Source organism: Botryllus schlosseri, chromosome 13 (assembly GCF_051294905.1).
Source record: "Botryllus schlosseri isolate E-star chromosome 13, Bs_hap1, whole genome shotgun sequence".
NCBI classification, from domain to species: domain Eukaryota; kingdom Metazoa; phylum Chordata; class Ascidiacea; order Stolidobranchia; family Styelidae; genus Botryllus; species Botryllus schlosseri.
In genome coordinates, this window is record NC_137248.1 from 2,043,191 (window position 1) to 2,063,215 (window position 20,025).

General features: G+C 39.9%; 1 protein-coding gene across 2 annotated transcripts; it reads right to left on the reverse strand.

Moving 5' to 3' along the window:
- Positions 1 to 891: 891 nt before the first annotated feature.
- Positions 892 to 19,858, reverse strand: LOC145454111 (uncharacterized). 2 transcript variants are annotated; one of them, XM_080332135.1, is made up of 25 exons: positions 19,728 to 19,858; positions 18,213 to 18,362; positions 16,823 to 16,951; positions 16,709 to 16,760; positions 16,078 to 16,186; positions 14,529 to 14,673; positions 13,216 to 13,326; positions 13,131 to 13,154; positions 12,927 to 13,013; positions 11,557 to 11,645; positions 10,957 to 11,062; positions 10,827 to 10,888; positions 10,118 to 10,214; positions 9,895 to 10,008; positions 9,049 to 9,187; positions 8,039 to 8,216; positions 7,288 to 7,447; positions 5,837 to 5,996; positions 4,726 to 4,833; positions 4,111 to 4,175; positions 3,665 to 3,755; positions 2,824 to 2,935; positions 1,977 to 2,133; positions 1,301 to 1,422; positions 892 to 1,185 (listed from the first exon to the last, which is right to left on the reverse strand). In XM_080332135.1, exons 1-25 carry the CDS (start codon positions 19,786 to 19,788, stop codon positions 1,024 to 1,026), a joined length of 2,790 nt encoding a protein of 929 aa, XP_080188261.1. In that variant the 5' UTR covers positions 19,789 to 19,858; the 3' UTR covers positions 892 to 1,023. The 2 variants fall into 2 exon arrangements, with proteins under 2 accessions (XP_080188261.1, XP_080188262.1); XM_080332136.1 differs by lacking the exon at positions 13,131 to 13,154 and having other exon boundaries at positions 12,927 to 13,030; positions 13,209 to 13,326.
- Positions 19,859 to 20,025: the final 167 nt, after the last annotated feature.

Here is a 20,025-nt window from a genome sequence, read left to right on the forward strand (position 1 = left end):
GCATTTCATGTGTGTGATTTTCGCCTATATATTTATCGCTTAATTCAATCTTGTTCCTGCCACCGTAAATGGCGGGTATTGATCCGTTTATATTAATTTATATTCGAGGTGACCTAAGTCGCGAATGTATTTATTTTCAATTTCATGTTTCCTTTCCCATGATACATGGATGAATAAAATACTTGAAACCCAAAATAACGCGCTTCTGGCGACACCTTGGGTATGATCGCAACATGTATGTCATGGTAATTTAATCATCACAACTTAAAGTTATTCTGGAATAGCTACTATGTATTGCGGGAAGATGGAATCTTGGATACAATTTTGTTCCAAAACATCCCTAGACAGGAATATGTTCGTATCAGTAGGAGGCTATTGGCAATTAAAATGAGTTCGCACCGAATAACATTTCATCTCAGACGACGGCCATTCTGTTCATGCGAGTATGGAAGTTTTAGCAGTTATGAGAAGCGAAACTGCCTCGTGATTTCCCCAATTACAAAATACAAATTAGGTTATCAACCATTTTGCAAATTTGAAGGTTACGCGAATCCCCTGAAAATGCTTCGCGGACCCCCCCCCCCCCATCGGTTGAAAACCACTGCTCTTCAGTTTGTAGGTAAAACTACAATCTTAACGAACTTTGTTTTGAGCAGTTTGCGTCACTTTTTTAGTACAGTTGTAGAAGCACCACGCGAAATGGCCCCTGTATCGCGGTATCCGGATATATTTTCGAAGATTGCGCCTATTTGTGGTATGGTTTTAGTCGTTTTGGGTCAGTTGCGAGGATGGGTCGTGACTTCTCTGATTAGCTGCTACCGACTCCTTGGCCCAGATCTCCTTTACTGTCGCGACTGCTGCTTGATCCAGCTCGGAGAAAGGAATTCACTGTTCAGCGGCTGCATATTTTATTGACTATTACGCGGCTAACGAGTGACATACAAGTGCAAGCATAAACACAAATCTATTCCGAGTAATTACATTTTTAATAATAGCACTCTCTTCGTAGTTTGGCCCGTCGGATTACAGCGTCGAAAGCACGCTCAGTTTCAATCCTTTTTTGCATAGAGCTATATTCCTGTGAATGAAGTAATGGTAACCGGTCGGCAATACACACGATCCACTGCAAGTGACTCTGTGACCTCCGGCGGTATTGCATGCGGTGAATTGAGCTTTATTGGTAACCTGTTAAATAAGGGCATTGTAAATACGCGTATGAGTTCCACTAATTGACGAGAATCGGTAGCTGCTTTTTGATAAATGATATGGATTGTAGCCTACAGACTGCATATCAACTCGCCTGTACGATATTTCTACTCTCTCTTCCCCAGAGATAAATCCACTGATACGCGGAACGAACGTTGACGGTCCAGCTTGGCATTCGGGTATTAACATCCCATTCAAACTTCAGGAGGTCCTCGCCTATAAAGTATGAATTTTACAAACACAGGGTATTTACAGGTCCGAATGTTAGTAGCAACCCCGAGTAGGCCTACTTTGACCAAGTAGAAATGGCAATCGCAATTTTCAGAACTACTTCAGGCGAAAATAAAAGCTATAAAAACACTGAAATAATTTAATTCAAAGAGCGGATTGAGTCGAGAGGTCGCATGCTTTAAGAAATACATCGGGGTGGCTATAACTTTAAAAATTGTAAGATGTAGCCTATCGTTATCTACTGATGAAAAGCAACTAATTACACTACAAATAGGTCGGATCTTTAAAAATATATTCAGTCACCGCGATCCAGGTTCTTGTGGCTCTTTCACTCATAAAACTGATGCAAACTTATCCTAAAAGTATTCTTTACTGTGAAAAAATCAAAAGTATACAGTTTTGCTCAACATCCGTTCCATTTGAGTATCAAGGCAAAACCTATCAGAGTTCGGTAACTCGTCGACTGGACTCGACCACGTGTCATTATACTTATCACCGACTATAGTCACATAATATATACTATGATATATTAAACTTACGAGTGTGTTTGGGATACAAGACCAGTTGTGGGGACGGGATCAAAGCTTTCACCGTTGACGAAATTCCAGGGCAGTTCTTGGTGCAGGTTCTGTCGTGGGTGTAGCAAGCTCTGATTTTGTAGTCTGTCGTCGCAACTTGGCCCGCGTTTTGAGTCAGCTATGAGGAGTTAGAGAAAATAGAATTAATCAGGGGCTGAATAAAATTTCAACACTCTACATTCTACAACATCTGTATTCTAACGTTTTATCCAAAAAATCATTTCGGAAACACGGGGAAGTAGGCTATAAATATCAGTGCTGGCTGACTTGATTCAGGAGTGGTTTTCCCTGCATAAAGTAGGGTCGTTCAAAAATACTTTTTTTCTTTTAATTTTACTACATATCTACACAAGGGTTGTTAAAATATATCAATTTTTCAAATTGCGGTTATTATGTAAAAGTCTTAGATCGGCTAAAAAACTCTGCACGCCAAATTTAACTAATTCCAACCATAGAGGCGAAGCTATTGGAGTTATTAACAATAAATAATAATTTTTTATTTTAGTGTCAATCCTATGAAATTGTTAAGTTGTCTAAACGAACGTATAGACAATGCATAGTAAATTTAGCTCAATTCCACCCAGTAGAAGCGAAGTAATTGGACTTTAAAATTTTGGATTTGAAAAAAATAGTATTCACGGTAAGAAATTCGAAAATATTGATTTATAGAAATACTATTACATCAAATCCAAAATTTTGAATTCAATAGCTTCACTTCTACCAAAAAAACCATTTTTGAACAACCCTAATGTGTTGTGGACCGCCGAATTTTTGCTCGCAAACCAACCAAATTTCACTCTTCCCGTACCCATTGCGACATCGGAACAACGACAGGTTGCCTTGAAATCCAGGGACGTTCCGTTTTCGAGCCCAGGATCAGCACGGTGCCCACGAAACGTTTATTGGTTTCAGCCAGTTGTCTGTGAAATTCGTGAGCCTAATTAAATGCATGTCTTCTATTACGTTTATGAGTTAAATTATCATAACGACTTGCACTAATACTTACTCGAGTCAACAAGTGGTCATGTTTTTGATTGTCTTTACATATTTGGATGTTGTTGCGTATAGCAAGTATAGTGTTAAGTTTATGGGTGAAATTATTAAAACCACTGGGCAAAATAGCCCTGGTATCGCGGTAATTGCGAGTATATTTTCTATGATTGTTCCTATTTGCAGTATCATGAAGTCATTTTGCGTTGGACACGCAACTACTAAAAGTATATGCGACGTCTGAACCAGTCTTAAAAGTTCCTGCTGTAAACTCTATAGCTAGTATTTCCACTGAAAGTAGAAAATGTGGATGTAGTATTGACTTGTTTGGAAAATCACTACTCCTACCTGTAACGGAGCTACTATAACGATGACTAATTTGACCATTCTTGTAGTGGTAGCTCTATGGCGCCACTAGGGTGTGACGTCATCGCAGGTGCTTCGGTGCTTGGTCGTCACTGAATACATGGCTACTTGAGAACTTCACGTCTCGCATATTAGACAGACCGTCAGTCACGTTACTACATGGTGGCAGCGGTGGGATTCGAACCCACGCCATCGAAATTCAATTACAATTCTCAGGTAGTAATACACAGGATGTTGTAATCATACAATCCACATGGTTGAACCCTGGATTATATATACGACGATATACTTACGAACAAGCTGGCAGGGCAGGCAGGCCGGATATTGCGTTCTCGACGTAAAACGCGATCTTCACGTTGGTTTGAATGCTCCTCTCGTATTGCACTGTAAAATTTGAACGGGTTTACGTTCACTAATCACAAAAAATATTTGAAGAGCTTGGAGGTACGAAACTATACAATTGAGTATTATATTGATATATTGTATTGCGCGCAATTGAAGATATATTGATATTTAAATAAACCCGAATATCCTCGGCTCACACTCGTCAAGGGTAATCGTTAGCAACTGGTAGAGACGTTGTCTTTAATTCTCTGCCAGTTGCTGACGATTACCCCTGACGAGTGTCACCCGAAATTTTAGGGTTTATTTCAATATGAACTGAACATATTATACAATTGTAGATAAAATGTTATTAGCAGTGCTAAGATCGCATTATAAACTATGGCGATTTACTCACTTATGTTCACAACGTCTGATTTTGTGGTGAGAGCTGGGGCTCCGTGCATCACTAGAGTGTCGTACCTGAATTATGCGTAGGTGGTCATAATTCACAGTCGCCAACAACGTAACCGGTTAATTAGTAGACCTATATCTATAGATCTAGACAACTGGAAAATGTTCACCCTGTCCAAATCAGATTAGAATTTGAATCATAGCTGCACGGTTTCTTCCATATTAGATTAGAATTAGAGGTAATGAATTTGTAAAAACTTGGAAATTGAATGAGATTCCGAATCACAGAAGAAACACAACAAAAATCAGACTCAGTTCATTTCGAATCGTTGCTTCTCATAAACACGAGAATGGCAAATGTCTGTGCACCAAGCTTAAGCTCGTTTCGCACTATACAATTCTGTGGCATATTCAGAAGAAACAGAAGTTCGATTAAAATTAAATCTAGAGTATAGATACATTTCACAAACTAAATTAGGATTAGATTACCGGAACTAATCAAGTATAATTAGAAAACTAGGATTATCTAGTTGTCCAAGTCTGCTATGGTGCTATATATGTAGCGACAGTACTAGTTGTAACTGAATGAGACCGTGCGGTAATAACTAGTTTATCTTACTTGTATCCCAGTAATTCTTTGTGGTAAAACAGGTCTTGCATCGACGACAGCGCATTGAGTTTTTTGAAGGCTGTCAACGTCTTATTACGGAAGGGATTGTAAGGTTCGCTGTAATATAATAAGGGAATATGAGGCACCGCGAAAAAGATACCATCATATGTATCATATGATCGACCGAAAAGATCATCGCTTTATCAAATATGCCGGAACTGACGTGTGGAATAGTATCCCGCCGGCCATCCGACAGTCGACGAGCATGTCCACATTCAAGTCGAAATACAAGCAATTTCTACTAAATAAACACTAGTCCGCGCTCAAGATTACCGAACCACGACCTGACCTATTGATCTCGCCTTCCGTGACATGCCACCTCATTTTTCTATACTATTTTCTTTTACTTTTCATTCAGTGTGGACGGCTCCTCTGTATATCGCCTATAGGCCAAGGTGAGCGTCTGATTCCAAATAGTACTCCAACTCGTTTCGACACCTTCCTGTCTTTTCATTTTATCACAATTTTGTGGTGTATTGAACTGATAAAAATTGCTCATAATCCGAACAGAACAGAGGATTAAAAAGTTACTATTGTGAAAGCATATTGCCACCACGTTTCTCTTGTTAGCCGACGTGGTCAGCAACGGATTGATTCTCCTTTTTCGGAGCACACTAGTAGATTTTGCCGAACGTGGATAGTATACTACCTATAGGTTGTTCAAAAATATATTTTCTTCCGGACTACGGGGATTAACTGATTGAAGTGTTAGGTTGCCTAAAAATCACTGCACAACAAACTAGGCTCGATTCCAACTGGTAGATGTGAACGTGCAGGGGTTTGAAAATTTAGAATTAAATATATAAAAAATGATAAAAAATTCAAACTTTACTGTCAACCCCATGAAATTGTTGAGTTGTCAAATTTGTCGCAATTCCAACGCGTAGAAGCGAAGTTATATGTATTCAGACTAATTCCACTTCTACTTTCATGGGTTGAGAGTAGAATTTGAAGAAAAAGGTCATTTTTGAACAAGCATACTCAGTGTGCTAATTGATACAAATGTATTTCTGCGCTTGGTTTCCAGAACACATCGACCATTCTTATGTAGCCTACGTACTTGAAATGGTAAATGCTTTCTTGCGGTTCCAAGGCCGACTGTCTCGTCCAGGCCGTCTCGCCGTTTTTGGTCATTTCCTGTTGCATTCTGGCGATCTGCCTGTCCACGTTGGTGTGATGCATGAAGAAGAGCGGGTCATACGCGGCGTATTCCAGTTGACCTGATTAGAAAAGATATTGTTGGTAAATTCATCAGAGAGCCCTTGAATGATATTTACAAAGAATAGAAAAATCGGCGGTAATGCAACACGGTATTAATATTTATCAAGTGGATAGAAGATATATGTGTGGAAGTAAATGCACAAATACTAAATTTTTGACACTCTCAAATAGGCGAGGTGGTTGTATACAGCGTTGTTACCCAAGTAGAAATAATACTCAATTACAAGAAGCAGCAATTCCAAAGACATCCAAAAACTACCTCAAGTAAATAGTATCCATATATCTAGTTTGAAACAGCAGATTTGGTCGCGGGGTCGTATATTTTTAGTAGGTAATCGGAAGTTTCTACTTCCGAAATTGCAAAATGCGTCTTATCTGCAAACTCAAAATGATTGGTGCGACGCTGCTAAAATATGCATTCTGCAATTTTATAAAATATATCCAGTTATTATGTTACGGGCCACTTTCGTCCTGTTGATATGGCAGTTTCTAGAATAAAAGTGATTCAAGTATAATCAAAAAAATATTCATGCATAATCCAAAGTGCCAAAACCTAGTTAACCTAGTTAGCCTAGTTATGTCTAAACAACTCTGAGTAAGATTGTGCAGTGTACACGTAGGCAGTTATTTTCACTCCATCCTATCAGGCAACACATACTTATGATTACTCTGATTTAGAAATACTTTGCTTCTGACCACCTCCGAAAATAGGATAACAAGCATGAGATCAGGGCTTCGAAAGTGAGAGAAACCTGACTTAAGTTCAGTTTGTTGTTTTAACTTTCCTTTCAAACCACTGGAGGATTGCGATGCAATGAAAGGATAGGTGTATGGTTATGGCTCATATACCGTACGGTAACGTTACCCATGACTGTTTGTTCATGATGGCAAAGACTTTTATGTCAACTCACTGGACTTGAAGGTAGTGACAAGTGCACGCTTCGGTTAAGCAGTTCGTTGCTTTATTTACAGCTTAATCATTTGTTTAAATATAAACTCACTAACAAATGCATAATTGTACAATAGGAAGGTGACGAAACGACTTGGAGTAGTCTTTGCAATCAGACACTCACCTCGACATAGGCGATGTAAAGAGGAGGCATGCACACTGAATGAAGAGTAATAGAGGATAACATAACAAGCGACGAAATGAGGTGGCATGTGATGGGAGTCAAGGTCGATATATCAGATCGTGGCCCAGTATCTCGAGTACTCACTGCAGTAGACTGTAGTCCTCTGCATCACGATGTGCCTTTAAAGAAAGATTATGGAAAATCTCCTTTTATTTACCCATAGAGAACGTGCAAGCCGACGTCTCGTGCGGACAGGCAGAACTGTGTATCCAATTGTGAGCGTTTTCCAGTTCTTCCGAGAATCGAAACAGGGAATGAGCCTTCATCAGCCGTATGGTCGTTGTCAGGTAAATGTCTCGCGCCAATTTGATGAAGTTCTGCAATCATAAACGACTATGCGTAAGCCTTTATCTCTGCTAAATGCGCAATGTTACGAAACGAAACAACTAGAGGCACGTCGGTATCAGTAATGCTATAATACCTCTCAAGATAAGTAGCCATAGTCATGCCTGCAGTAGGCGAATACAACTAGGAACATAATAATTTCCTGCGTGAAGGGCTGTCTAGAACTCAGACTTAGACAACTTAATAGTTCTAGTTGTCTAATGAGATCGAAATGCCTGTAATCTAATTCTGATGTTTGAAATGTTTCTATGGTCTAGTCTTACTGAAACCTGATTTTCCTTAAAATGTTATAGGAGAACTGTATAGTGCGAAACTAGTCAAGCTTAGTGTAGGCCTGTAGACATTTGCCATTCTTATGCTCATCAGAATGAACTATATGATTTGATATGATCATATGATCATTTAATACCCACGTAATTCTAATTCTAATCTAATTTTGAAAAGAAACTGTGTCTATAATCTAATTAAAAGCTGAAAATTTTGTAGTTGTGTAACTATGCTCCTTAAAGACTCTTCAAATACATAGGTAGTTCGAAAGGCCTGTATGCATCACGTTCACTTACGAAGTCCGTGGTTGTGTCTCTTTGCACTGCTTGGTGTGGAGTCAAGTCGTACCGGATGATCACGTTCGCAAACGGATTGGGTTTGCCGTTGTACGTTTTTGACCAGACAAAGTCAGGCGCCTTGTTATCTTTGAGCCAATTCCAGTAGGGCAGGCCGAGTGTCTTGCTTTTCAAGTGCCTGTATGTACGGAGAATATAATTCGATACTTTGGGAATACTTCAATGCAAGTCGCATTGTGGAAAAGTACAGTGCTAGCATGTGTCAATGCACAATGTGATGTCTAATCGTCGTCTTGAAATCAAGACGACACACCACATTATGCATTGAAACATACACTATTGACCAACATGTAAAATTGACCGAAGCGTGGTGTTCAACTCCACACCTTGAATTTAGAGTGACACATCGCAATATGATACAATATGAACACATAATAATTATCCGAAATGTGGTGTTTACTTCACGCCTTGAATTTACAGTGTACTTAGTAGCATAGGTTGACTACTTTGCAGAGATGAGCATGGATTAGGATTAGGTTTTGAAAAAACAGGATTCGTGGAATTTTGTCGGATTTGGATTGGATTTGGATTAGACATTTTTTTCAGAACGGATTAGGATTTGGATAGGATTTACTTATTTTCTGGAAGATTGAAATGTCGTGTGGCGAATGGTGACAAACTTTATTCAGATCAGTTATTAATGTACTTATGGTTACTAAGTTATCTTGAATCAAGTGAATGGTTGGTTGTGAAAGAAAATTTTCGAATCCCTCCATTGCGTAAATTAGTATTTTTTCTGAATTTCCAGTTGGAATCGGATTAGGATTCGACATGGACTTGAATATGAAAAAGTTATGGATTAGGATTTGGATGTGGATTTGAAGGTTCGGATTTGGATTGGATTAGGACATAGAAATTTCAAATCCGCTCATCTCTGCTACTTTGACTCCCTTTGGTGCTATCAAGCATAAAGCATATTGCTTGGATTACGCAACCGCACGCGGAAATACCTTATTAGCCCCTCTTCGATGTTGAGCAGTTCAGCTCTGTGCCAAATCGCGAAATTCAACCTGGCGCCGTGGTAACAGCACGGTCCAGGATTCCCAGTAGCGTGGTCTATGCATTGATTTGGGAAAACATGGGTTCCCGCTGAAATTAGGAGGTAAACGCTATAGCTAACATTATGGGCTGTGGGATGCCTCGTATTTATGGTATGAATCAAGCAGACTTGTACAAACTACTGGATTTTGCAAAATGCTCACAAGAACTAGAACTAGATTCACTTTTCAAAACCAGCAGATAGAACTAGAACTTGAACTACTCACTTTTCGCAACTAGCAGATGGACCTTGAACTATAACTACTTTGCGAAATACGCAACTAGACTGAACTAGAACTACTCACTTTTCAAAATTTGCATCTAGATAGAACTAATTAGATTCAATCCTGAAGCAACTCTTTAATTATTTTCATTCTATCAGAATCGGGTCAGTTTTCAGCATGAATACCATTACCAGTTTGCAGTGAGAGGGGTTCCGACACCGAAATCCACCCTTGGCTACGCCACTGTTAGTAGTGATGATTCTGAGCTATAGCAAAGGCATCACACAAAAGAAAACCGGTATCGCGATTCACGCTGAACCACGACACGTGTTTTATAGTTGTTCGGCTACTAAATTGTTTTTAATACGCATCTAGAACTAGAACTACACAATTTTCAACATCCGCAACTAGAACTAGAACTATTCAAAAAACCAGTACATATATTCACCGTCAACTAACTATAAATTGGTAGTTTGTACAAGTCTGGAATCGAGACCGCAAGTAGTCCTTTTCGGATGTCAGTAAATTACGAACCAGCAGCCCAGAATCCGTTAGTGCTGGTGTCATCTTTGAATTTTTGGAAGGCTTGAACAAGATCGTCTTTTTCCGCTTTCGTGAGAGTGCTACTGTCTTTCCTGACGCGCAACGCTGTCAAGACAAATCAAGCGAAATCGTAATTGGACAAAAGATGGGAACCATGCTCCGACCACTGCATGAGAATCGCGTAGAACTAAGGTAAGCCCGGGATAACACTTACCGCATTTCTTGCCACTGTAGCATGTTTTGTACTCTGTGGCAGGCCCTTTGCAAGCGCCATCTCCAACCAGACCAAATTCGCAGTATCTCGTCCGTGTCTATAACGAAAGTGGGTGGTGCAGAATATAATTTGATTCAGCATACCCTCCCGTCGAATTAAATTTAGGACTGGGAAAAATCGAAAATCGATTATGATTCGAATCAAGTCTAATCGAATCTAATAATCGAGTATAACAGTATGCAAGATGTGGAAAGTTCGAATATCTGCCCAGACTTGGAGAGAACTAGATAATTCTCCAAGCCTGTAATCCAATTCTAATCTAATTGGGCAAATATTTCTTTGATTCCATTCCCATTCTAATCTAATTTGTTGAATTATTTACAGCTTTAATTTTAATTCTAATCTTATTTCTGGTTTTCTTGAAAATGACTCAGGAGAACTGTGTACTGGAAACGAGCCACGCTTGCTGTACAGATATGAAGACAGAATGAATAATTCAATCACTGTGCCCAGCGCTACTAAAACTAAACATCGTCATCGAGGTTTTTTATAAATTTGCCGATAAGCATTTCCATTCGTACTACTCTTGAGCTGATCATCTGAAGAAAAAATAGACCCACTAAATTTTTTTCAACTGAACTACATCCACGCTTCACATGGTGAGAAAAATCTTATTCACTATTTTCTTGTATATAAATTTCGTATTCACCTGTATGCCACCATGACACGTCGCCTTGCATTCGGTCCAACAAGTCCACGGTTGCCACCTCGCTGCGATAACGGTAATACAAGGACTTGGTACTGGTTTGTCACGATATTTCCAATTATGGCAAACTCACATTCTTGGTTGTACGTAGTTCTTACTTCGTATCTTCCATTGACGCAAGTCGAAGTAATGACCACGTCTATTTTACCGTTGTGATTGACATCTAACGGTTGGATGGTCTGCAATCGGTAACATAGAATGATATTTCTCTTCCGAGGTAAAATCATCAAACACATATCACATTACATTTCAGGATTGGACCGATGCTTTCAGGATATAGGGACACTATTTTGTTGTTAAATAAAAACACCCACACGGCAATCCGTGTAACCTTGAAATCTTATGTGAAAGGTAATATGTATAATTTTATATTGACTATAGCCGCGATGCCAGAGATGGTATTGTTGCGAACCATGCCCTTGCCTACAATAATTCGAGCATACTAATTGGTATTGTTGATGTACAAAGTATTGAATTCTCTACTAGTTGCTGACGATTACCTCTGACGAATGTCAGCCGCCAAAAAGATTCGGGTTTATTTCAATATGGATATATTATTCAATTTCTTTTTGAAATTCTTTACCTCCAAGAAGCTCTTTAAATACCAATCTTGTAAACCCCGCCGACAATCATCACTGTAACAGCAACATACTGTAACACTACTGCGACTTACCGACCCTGTACCTCTGCAAGGCGTTCCTTGAAGCGTCCTGATTGCACGGATGGTTCTTCCAAAAATGTATGCCTTCTCAGTTTCGACATCTGTTACCAGTAATCAGCAAGATTGCATTAGCTCATCAACAGGACCATAACTTCCGCACCCCAAACCCCCAATTCGGGGGGGGGGGCGAGCTCGAAGAGGCCCGAAATTGTTTCGTGAATTAACATAAATTATATAGTATTATTTTGAAAATTTATACAACTTTTTAAAAAACTTTTCGCGCTGCGCGCGATTCCGTGTTGCAATTGTCCTTATTATTTGGTACCATTCCCCAAGAAAAAATACGCATGATTTATAGAAATGGGCATTTCTGCGTCGGCCATTACCGCGCCACCACGCGCCAAGACATATATGAAGTTTTAGGCCGTTCAACATGTGACTACGAGACGTGTGCCAGAACGATCGGCAGCTAAAAAACCTTGGGCGAAAATGACTGCACTTATGGCTGACAGTAAATTCAATATATATATATACCGGTATATACATTTATGTTTAATTGTCCGTAGACGCTAAATGGCTGGCTCCGAATGTTCCTGTCCTGGCAATCTGAACCCCAAAAGACAAATACCATACCGCAGGGGAAAATATTTACCAGTGAAGAAATACCAATTTGAAATAGTGTGCGTCTTTTAGTTTAGTACGTTTGGGCGATTTTAATATCTTTTGACGTAGCAGAAATGATGTCATGTAACGAAGTCATTATACCAACGGCTCCGCCAAAAGCTGTTTAATTATTATTTAAGGTCCCTACATTGTCCAAGACACATCACTCAGCTCTACCGGTAAATCCGATTACGTAAGCAGAGAGAAGAAAAAATTGATAGCAACATATATGCAATTCTCGATCAAACTGATTGGTTCAAAAATGAATTATAGAAAATTTTCACGCTTCGCGGGTCTAGGTGAACTAAACGGACCCAATAAACAATACAGATCTCACTGATAAGTAGCGGCAACAACGTAGAGCGTGATTGGGGGTTTGGGGGACGAAGCCCGCCAGGTATTTGGTTTACCACCCTATGGGGGATCCAAAACCAACATTATGGGGAGGGGGGCTGCCGGAGTGCTGCTTGACAAGATATCTATACAAATCAGGATCTTGGATTGTGCTACACGAACTGTGCGTACCTTGTATTTCATTAATACCTTGTCACATAATAAGTTTAATAAAGCCTAAAGCCTCTAGGTCAGAACATGGCTTTTCTATTCTAGTTAGCTACATGTAGGCTACGCAACATGTAAAACAGTTTAAGGCAAGTCTTTCAAATACAGTGCTCGCCTGTATAGATTTTTCTTTCTTGTGAAATTGATAAATATCTTACCGGTAACCAGCGCTCTCGATGCTTCATCATTTAATCCGTTGCTGTCAGTTCGTACCAATGCTCTAGCCATCAGATTTTCCGAAGTGCCTGTAACAGTGCAGCATGTTTTTGATCGGATAGGAATAATAGATACGGTTTTAGAGGTGAACTGATCTGATCACACCCGCTGCTATCACTCAATTTATTTCGCAGTCACGTACTCACATTTCGCCGGCCTTTGCCCCGGTTCTGTAAACGAAACCGAACTATCATGAAAAGAACCTGCAAGGCGACAGCACGCAGAACTTACTGTAGCATTTATACCCGCACGGGCCGAGTTGGTAGCCCTCTCTGCAAGAGCAAAAATATCCACCGTGGCTGTTGTGACATGCGCCGTGTATGATATCGCACTTGCTAGTCCCTGGAAATGAATCATTCAGCATTTTCTGTGAGTGGCGAGTTTGTCAGAGGGAACATTGATTGTGATGTAAGTCAGAATGAAGCAACACGGTGTGTCACCAGCAAGCAGTGTATGCACAACTTCATTGTTTCCATCCAACAAGTGCTGCCGTTTAACGTACTTTCTCCATTCTTGACAAGTTACTTAGTAAGCTACTTACTGGAATTCTTCATAGGTTCATATTTTGTTAAAATAAAGTTTTTTCGTGTAAAAAATTGTCAGTTTTCAAGTCAAAAAGCTTTTTCAGGCTGAACTACTTCGTAATGACAGACAGTTCCTACCAGAAATGATGATAAGTAGTACAATTCTACCATTATGTCCGAAATCGCCTAATTTACATACAAGAGGGCAAAAGTTTGTCAAAACTAATTTTTTAAGGTGAAAAAAAAGTCAAAATTTTCAGTTTTGAAGTCAAAATCTTCCGTTTTTTAAGTAAAAACATCGCCATAATCACCATGTATAACTTGCCCCAAATTTTTGAAATCAACTCTACCGGCGAATTTGATCCCATGGGCTGAGAGAGGATAATTATTTGATAGCTGTATCTGAACCTACTAATATTAATGACGAAATTAATTCGTGAATCTGAAAAAAATTTTGCTCTACGCGCGTCCATGACGAACCCCAGTAGCTATTCATAACATTACAACTCGCGATTTCGGTACGTTTAAGCCGTATGACAAAATAGATTAGTCCGGAGTTTACCGAAAATAGACTTGGACATTGGACAGTTTCACATTTGGTGTCCAGTTAATTCATTACGGCTATGCCCTGGAATACGACCGTAGGATACATAAGTAATCGCAATATGGCCGTGAATGACTAAAAGGTTAGCAAGCCTTGATTTGGAACTATATCAGACTCTAACTAAATCGGGACAAGCCAGAGTACGCAGTTTGTGGAGGTCATCAGTGACAGAATACTTGGAGGAGGTTTAGCATATTACTCAGTCATTTTTAAAGTGTTTTGCACTACTTCCACTTTCGAATTCTTATGAGAAACTAGGCCTGGGACACTTACATAGATATAGGTACATCTACGTTTACCAACGATGACTACTTTGACCACCGCTCAGGTTTTACAATTCGCCATTTTGAGATTTCATAGGTACAGACGAACCCATATAAGATATATTGACAGTGACACGACTTTATGTAACTTGCTTTCTCTGCATTCGTTGATATCCTGACACAAGCCAGAGCTGCATCTCCTGAATCCGGCTTCACATCCGCACCTAGGCAGCGGGTTGAAAGTGAAGATGGCTTTTTCCCGGTCCTCGTTGGCGCGAAGGAAGTAATTCAACAAAATCTAGATTGATATATTTCTTGTTGACATACAATGTTTTTTCCAATTCCTTACTAGTTGCTGACGATTACCCCTGACGAGTGTCAGCCGAAACTATTCGGTTGTATTTCAATATGAATATAAAATTAAATGGTATGCAGAAGTGTAAGTACAGTCTAAAATCATGACCATATGAGTAAGTATAGTCCACGAGGAAAAACCTACTTGAATATACTCCCAAATACTAGAAGTTCTTCATCATTGACCATATTTTATTAAATATTTTTACCAAATCAATACATCACAATATCGCGATATAATGAAAAGGTAGGAGGGTGCCGAAACGAATGGGAATGGTGTTTTAATCATACCTTGGCCCACATCATGTAAATAAGAGGCATGCACAATTGCACATGCACACTGAATTTAAGAAAGGATGACCAAAATGAAAGGAAGCGACGAAAATGAATGCGGTAGGCGAGGTTGATACGTCAGATTGTGGTCCGGTAATCTTGAGGCCTGGCTAGAGTACAAATATAAACTTTACTTATGCGATACGGAATATATACATATCCAGTCCTTTTCATACAGGGCGAACATACGAATTGCTCATAAACAGCGAACTGATGCGAAACCTCAAACTCGATTGAAGTCACGATGTCATTTTTCATCCAATATGCGTGGATGATGCGGGAAACCGGATGATACCGGTCCCCGGAATCGATATAAACCGGGCTGTCAACTCATTACGAATAATGACTCTATTTCCGTTCGGAAAAGGATGCACCTCACGTGCTGGCACATTTAATGGCATCTTTGCACTATGGAATCAGCGCACACTATTGCGGCTATAAGGCTTGACACAATAATTCGAGTATTCGGGTCTGAATCAAGTGTTAATTTTATTGATTCAAGTCGAGTCGTGAAATTCAGTCGGTCCACATTTCGAGAACCCTGCGTTGAAAACTTTCCTACTTTTTAATTAACAATACGGTACGACCAAAAGGACCGAATTATTACGAATAAAATCTCCGGAGTATATTTATATCTGCAATGTCATATGTGTAAAATGCCTCCGTGTGTAGATTATATGGCTGTCATGAGGTACATTATAGAGCACGACTCCTACGATATGTATCTTTGAGGTATTTGGTTGTGTTGAAGCTTAATCCTTATGCATTCATTACCCACTCAAATAATTCACCGAGCTGGAAAGAAATGAAAGATAGACTTAACCTAAGCGCGAACTTGGCACTGCATGCAAATCGAAATGAACAGTCTGCTCATGCAAGCGCCTCTGCGAGCATGAAAATCATTCGTGCGTGACGACATGAGCCATTGAGCTGTACGTCGTTTAATGTTCATTGTACTTCGCAAAGGTTTTCAACCGAATATGCATTATTTTCAGGCCAAGTCACTCGCACCCACGTCTTTCATTTCGTCGGATTTGTGTGAGATTTCCACATCTCTTTGCGATCCAGATCCAGGTCCATACCGGTATCGTGCAGGCGTTGGTAATTGCCTAATATCAGCATCTCTATAAATAACGCGATTGGGAGTCATTACTGAAACCGTCTGCTCATTGTTCGCACAGTAAGGCCGACAGAATGCTGGTTCGCAATGGTAACTTGAAAATATTGAATGCCATCGCCGGAGATTATACCTGACATCTACGAAGCATAATACGTGGCCGCCAAGTGGCGAATTTACAATGAAGCGACCGATCCACTATTGTAGTGCAGCCCAATGTCTTGGTGCATTTATCAGGTAAATATACATTTGACTATGTCTATATACAAGAAAATTACTTCGGTATGGGCGCATTGTAGGCTAATCATGGTCAGCGGATCAGCTCCTCATACTCCGCCTCATCCCCAAATTTTACTCACATTCTCAAGTGTCGCATGCTCATGCTCATATCCACGGATCTCAATAAACGATATAATAACTCAATACCAAAGGTCTGGTAACGATATTTCAACGTTACGTTGCTATGAGCATAAATACCTGGTTTACAAGCTTATGATATAAAACACTTCCATTATCGCCTACCACTCACCGTTTTCCGCGATATAAGTACCCACACTGGCCAGATATCTTTGACTGCAGCACTAAAACGGCACGTATATGAGAGTTGGTTGTGATACATACCAATCAGTAGAAATATCCTCACAGCATTTTGTCTTCGTGAAATCTAAAACGTATCCGGGGTTGCAGACGCAATGGTGGGATCCTATGGTGTTGACACACTTGCCGCGAACGGTATCGCAGCTGTGCGCTCCACTCTTGCATTCGTCGATGTCTAAACAGGCGTACGCGATATGAGCAATCACTGATATTACTAGTACAGAAAAAAACTTATTATCACCACACTTAAGTGTTCCAGTATTGCTCATTATGTCGATCAAAATGTGTAACTTTCATGCGACCACTAATAATACAATGCCAGCTCTACATCACATATAAGATGTTTTGGTATTTCATCGACCATACCTGTTTCATCGCACTTTGTGACAATGCTGTGGATTATTATTAACCACTACTTCACAGATATGACATTACAATTGGCTCGCGTACATTTGTAATACATCCTTCGTATACTGAGATACGTCCAATCGAAGTTTACAGTCTTCCACAGTGGAAAATAGTATCGGAACTATATTTCTCGCTGATGAATTACCTCTAAGGGCGGAGATCATAAAGTTGGATTACCGATAAAGTCGATTATCGCGCTCATCAGGATTTAACAACCCAGGATTAAGGAAACCGGTTGATCGCAGCGCATAAAGTTAGTTTTAATCTCATGATTTCACAAACCGTAACAAACTATAGTTATCTATAAAAACTGCGTACAGTGCGTAACATTCCTACGCGCAAATATTTCCGATAATGACCATGACGATTGTGTCCTAGGCAATGGTTGCACTAAACAATCAGGCAATCAACGAACTATGTACCCATCATTACAGAGCGATATATCTATCATTATTCTATAATTCGTTTCTCTTCTGTACTTTACTGATGATTACGCGCGACTTTCATTTCGCGATGATGATAATTCTAGCTATAGTTGCAGTATCTTTATCAGCAGTCTGCCGTTTCATGCAATAAATGACAACTGCCAGCCGAAAACGCGTTTACGCATTATGATGCAATAGATTACACCGCTTAATTGAAAACTCGGGACTCGGGATTAGTAGCTTTTAATCACACGATTGGCATTCTTCCGCATCAGCTAACTTTTATGATCTCCGCCGAAAATGCGTCCCGATTAGCAGTTTTTAATCGCACAGTTAGCATTCTTCTGGATCAGCTAACTTCATGATCTCGGCCCTCAGTGGAAAGGAGCGTATAATTCAGTACTTGGGGAACTCGTCTCTCCCTAGCCTACTCAACCCGAATCATTACGATTAATACTCGATTCAGATACGGGTACTCGAATAATTGCGCGCACCGCTAATGGTAAGGTTTAGCAATCTGAAACCTGCCTTGAGTTGGTCTGGAAGGTGATGGCTGTTATAACAAACAATACTGAATTCGTTGCGCAAAAACCTGTACATTACCTCTGCATTGGCCTTTCCTGGTAGAAGGGAACACGAAGGTGTAACCAGCTTTGCAAGTACAGAACGTGGTACCGGCAGCACCTGGATTCTGAACTTCCCAGCACAGACCCCGAGACTTGTCACATCCACCGAAGTACGAGTTGCTGCATACTATCGTGGAAAAATATTGAATGATGTATTGAAAACAGAACGTTAGGCTTACAAGTTGTATATCGTTGAGTGAATGCTACTAATTAGTATGCTATACAAATACGTTTCGTCGTTTACCTTTGATACCAGGCGTAGTCAGATCTGGCTCACTTTGACAGAACAGACTAAGCCTACCATATTTTCTGGCGGCACTTTGAGTTTGATGATGTTTTGCATTTCCCTGGTAGTTGCAGGCGAAAGTTTCAAAAACAGACACAAAAACAAGAACTCGAATATATTTTCAGATTCAGCCCTTGAATACTTTGCGAATTATCGTCAATAGGGAATCGTCATTTTAGCGAGTTGGTGAATTTGTTTACACGAAATATCCTTGAACTATATTTAACCGACAAGATGCTCGAAACTGATCCAACCAATGGGTCCGTTAAGTCAGAACTTTCGTCATGAATATTGCGGCGGACCCACGCTCGTAGAAAAGGCCCAGATGTTAATGAGAGCGCCGAATAATGTTTGCAATCACAATCAAGAAGGTAAGGTGGGGTAATTTGTTGAGAAACCTTTTTAAACTAGCGATCCAGGATGCTTAATAGCTACAGTAATTTTATGGGGATAAATACAGCGTCTCGGCTAAATGTCGGAATGCAAAAAAGGAGGATATTTTGGTATTCACTCTTCTCAAGAAAATAGCACAAAATCCTAAATGAGGACATACGGTGGCCCTATATTTAGACGTGTTCCCCCGTAAGTTATAACCACTGATACTCTGGTAAATGAGTTCGGCAGCCTTGCGTTAAAATGCCTAAAATATGATGAAATTATTCTTAACTACTGGTTATTCAAAGAAAAACCTTATGGCCGCTGAGGCGGAGACAACGGCTATCTACATCAGGGGTTCCCCACCTTTTTTTCTTCTCGTATCCCTATGCCAGGTCACAGCATTTTTCGCACCCCCTAAAATCTGACTGAATTTTTCAGATAGATATTGCTACATTAAGTTGCTTTTATAACTCAATTAAACGTTAACAGGCAGTTAAATACGCACTTCTATGATGAGACGGTGAGGTTCTTATAACAACAATTATTTGTGGATGATTGTTTTTTAAAGCAAATACCGTCATGGCATATTATCATTTGCAATTCTGAAACAAAACTGAATAGCTGCTCTGTGACACAAAGATCTTCGTACCCCTTGATATTCAATGTACGAGAACCCCTGGTTGGGAATCCATGTGGGTGTGGTGACTTTTGAATGTGCGATACTTTTGACCGGGATGGGCAATTGGACAAGTGGGACAAATGATTTCAACATGACATAGTAAGACATTCTCAAAGTGACAAGTTACCTTCACTAAGACACGATCTTACCTGCGGATAATGCGATCCCAGCAAACGACAGAATAATCAAAATGACCAGGTGCCGGTCCATTGTATAATACCAACGTACTATACAGGAAAACTGTTAAACATGGATTGCAATAGTGGAGTGGATATAGTACACTTGCCCGAAATTCAGCACATTATGTAAACACGATTAAGATCGCGGTGTTTAGGTCTCTATCTCGCACGGTGAAGCTTACAAGTTTTTTGAATTGTACGGATATCGTACACCTGTTATGTTAGTGAATTTACGTATGTATTCTTTGACTGTTATTATTACTATAGG

Coding starts and splice junctions, on each gene's coding strand:
- LOC145454111 (XM_080332135.1), bottom strand. CDS start 19,788: ATGGACCGGCACCTGGTCATTTTGATTATTCTGTCGTTTGCTGGGATC. Junction 16,952..18,212: donor CAGGAAAGGCCAATGCAGAG/GTAATGTACAGG, acceptor ACGCCTGTTTAG/ACATCGACGAATGCAAGAGT. Junction 13,155..13,215: donor GTGCGGGTATAAATGCTACA/GTAAGTTCTGCG, acceptor TTTCGTTTACAG/AACCGGGGCAAAGGCCGGCG.